Here is a 3,304-nt window from a genome sequence, read left to right on the forward strand (position 1 = left end):
CGTTTAATCTTAATTTAAATGATTTAAAGATTACAGGGGTATGAAAGTTGGTGTGGTCTAAAAGGTCTAAAGTTGGGCAAACTAATAGATTCTTTTCGATCAGTAGCCAAATAATTATAATTATAAGCTTAAGCTGAAGTTTTTGTCACGGCCATGTAATTGTTGCTTTGTTCTTTGAAATGTGCACAGAACTCCTTTATGTCCGGGCACAGGAATTGTGCAGTGTTCGGCTGTGGCAACAGTGGGGCAAGGCTTAAAAAGTGGATGGATAATCTCTGCCCAGTCCATGAGTGCAGTCACGGTAGAAGCATTTGTGACTGTACTCCTCCTTTTTCATTGTTTCCCTTTCCAACTGATTTACAAAGTAGTGAAAGAAGACAACAGTGGATCAAACTGATCAACAGAAAAGATGAAAAGGGCAAAAACTGGCAACCTAAAAGTGATTCAAGAGTGTGTAGTAAGCATTTCCCAGATGGACGACCTACAAGTCAAAACCCAAATCCAACAATAAATTTAGGATACAAAGCCATTTCAAGCACTAAAGTTCCGAGAAAGCAACCATCAGTGAGAGAGGGAAAACAATCTGTTGCTAGGAAGAAGATTTGCCTTGAACGCAGTAATTCTGAGTTCCGTCAAGCACCCTGTACAGAACCATTCGCAGCTCCACTTCCTCAAAAGAGAGAGGACAATGCAGCAAACACTGAAGTGCATAATGCTAGTGAAACTAACGATACATGTAGCTCTTGTGCAATTAGTACCCGTAATCATATCAGTAGCAATGATCCTGTGGGAGGTAGGGTGGAATCTGAAAGTGACCTTTGTAAGAATGAAGAATGCCTAAATATTGTATCTGCAAAAGACAAGGAAATAGAACGTCTAAGGAAGTTGGTAGAAAGAGAAGGTGCATTATGGAGGAAGAAATTTGTAAAAAAAGAAGCACCAGCATTTAGTGCAAAAGTTTTAAATACTGACAAAAAAGTGAAAACCTTCCTCGGGGTACCTAGCAAGGCTGCCTTTGAAGTCTTGTTTAAACTGCTTTCGAAAAAGGCCCCCAAAATAAAATACTGGCAAGGTCCCAAAAAGCATTTGTCGACAAATCCTAGAAACTTTTCATCTACACCCAAAAAGTCTGGTCCCAGTAGGCTAATGTCTGTGAAAGATGAACTTGTAATGACACTAATGAAACTTAGACTAGGTTCTTTGAATGCTGATCTAGCTGTTCGTTTTGGGGTATCTGAGACAACTGTAAGTAAGGTTATAAATACATGGGTACGATTCTTGGCTAAAGAGTTGAAGTGCCTTATCTACAATCCATGTAAAGATGTTGCTTTGCACCATTTACCCAAAAAGTTCAATAATAGGAAGTACAAGAATGTGAGACACATCATTGATTGCACAGAAATGTTCATTGAAACTCCAAAAGACCCTAAGATAAAAGCTGCCACATGGTCAGATTACAAACATCACCACACACTCAAAGTCCTTGTCTCCATAATGCCATGTGGTTCCTTCAATTTTGTATCAGAAGCTTGGGGTGGTCGGGCATCAGATGTTGCCATCACACGACAGTCAGGATTTTATGATATTTTGGAGTACGGGGATGAAGTTATGGCTGACAAGGGGTTCACTATTGGGGAAGACCTTTTAATTAGGCATGCTCGACTCCACATGCCACCAGGGAAAAGAGGTAGTGAACAAATGCGAAAGCAAGATGTGGTTAAAACAAAAGAGATTGCAAACTTGCGAATTTTTGTTGAGCAGGCAATTCGCCGCCTCAAGACCTTCAGAATCTTAAAGCATGAAATGCCAATCTTACTCTTAGATAAATTTGACGACATAGTCACTATCTGTGCAGCATTGTGCAACCTGTATCCAAAGCTTTGCTACTAAGATGAAATACACACCCGACATACTTGTGCAGATGGCAAATTTCATTAACTGATGAACATTTACGTTACTTACAGAACTACAGTGATTCGCCTGATAAAAGTCTTGAGGCAACAAAGTTGTTAAAAAAATACTCCAAGTTGCTTACCAACTTCTCCCAATAACTGTTATCAAAATAAATCCGTTGCATGAAGTAACCAACTTGTGTGAACACAAAAAAATCGCAGTATTTTCTTTTTGACAAAGCTAGCTGCCCTTGTATTTGTGCATAATATGCATGATCCTTTTTCAGTGTGGTGACATTGTCACATTCCACAAGGTATGGTAAATTTGCAGCTGAAGGAATTTCATCAGCTATTGAGAGAGGGCATTTTATTTCTGACAATCCTGCTCCACAGCAAGTGCAATGAACAAGTAAATCTGGAGATGCCCCGAGATATGGCCTTGCTGAATCTACAAATAGCCCACTTTCTGTGACTGTAAATTCTTTGTGGTTGCAATTCATTAAAGCTGCATACTTTTCTTTTGCAATGGGCTCATTCTCTTTACCATAGTTAAGGGCAGGGATATTTTCTTTTATTACATCACAACCCATTAGCTTTCTTAAGAGGGGCTCTACATTATGGTCTTTAGAAGGGTTAGCCTTGATGGTATTGACCCTTGTAAAAACAGAGTAGAAGTTAGATGCTGTGATTCTGCATTTGCGTTGACTGACCCAAGTTTGATTAGTTGCTTGACCACGTGTTTCAGTTTCTATTTGCAGAACCTGCAAATCTGTAAGGATAGGCATTTGTGATAAAAACTCTTCCACAGTTTTGCATGTTGCTGCCAATTGAATTATTAGGTTAACATCAGCAGCAGGTTCCATTGGTGCATCTGTTTTACTTGCTCTCTCATAAAAAGAAGTAAAACAACCATTTGGGATTATTGCCTTAAGTTCATCAAAAATGTGCCTGCGATTATCCCCTTGGGAGTCACTGTCCTTTTCTTTCAATGGTGTAAACAGCCTTCTGCTTGTAGACACAGCAGGCCTTGATGGCACTGGAAAAGAAAAACAAAATGTTCATTAAAAATTCTTCATGATGTGTGGTATGCAGTCACAGAATGAAAATGAGAGGGATTATCATCATACATAAAAGTATCACAGCAATATGATAAAGGCAAGTAATGACAAAAAAAAATGCTGCATGAAAGTGATGCTTTAAAGTAGAGTTTCCATGCCTTTGTTAAATTTGGATGCTTTGAAATTCATTTCCTTGGCTCGAACAGGCTGAACAATTGTCTTATGAGCAGGTACATTCCAAGTGCACACTTTTGAAGTGCATGCAGGATTTGTATAGCCACCTCTCACTGCTGCCTCAATGCGAAAGAACGTTGCTGTGATATGGACACAAGAACCTCCAAGTCTAAACAAACA

The 3,304-nt window shown here is 39.2% G+C and overlaps 1 protein-coding gene across 1 annotated transcript; it reads left to right on the plus strand.

Moving 5' to 3' along the window:
• The first annotated feature begins 198 nt into the window (after positions 1–198).
• Positions 199–1,890, plus strand: LOC138031352 (uncharacterized). The gene has a single exon (XM_068879057.1). It carries the CDS (start codon positions 199–201, stop codon positions 1,888–1,890), a length of 1,692 nt encoding a protein of 563 aa, XP_068735158.1.
• The last annotated feature ends 1,414 nt before the right edge of the window (positions 1,891–3,304 follow it).

Source organism: Montipora capricornis, chromosome 14 (genome assembly GCF_036669925.1).
Source record: "Montipora capricornis isolate CH-2021 chromosome 14, ASM3666992v2, whole genome shotgun sequence".
Taxonomy (NCBI): Eukaryota; Metazoa; Cnidaria; class Anthozoa; order Scleractinia; family Acroporidae; genus Montipora; species Montipora capricornis.

Excerpts from the sequence above, each read along its gene's own strand:
- LOC138031352 (XM_068879057.1), top strand. The coding sequence starts at position 199 with ATGTCCGGGCACAGGAATTGTGCAGTGTTCGGCTGTGGCAACAGTGGG.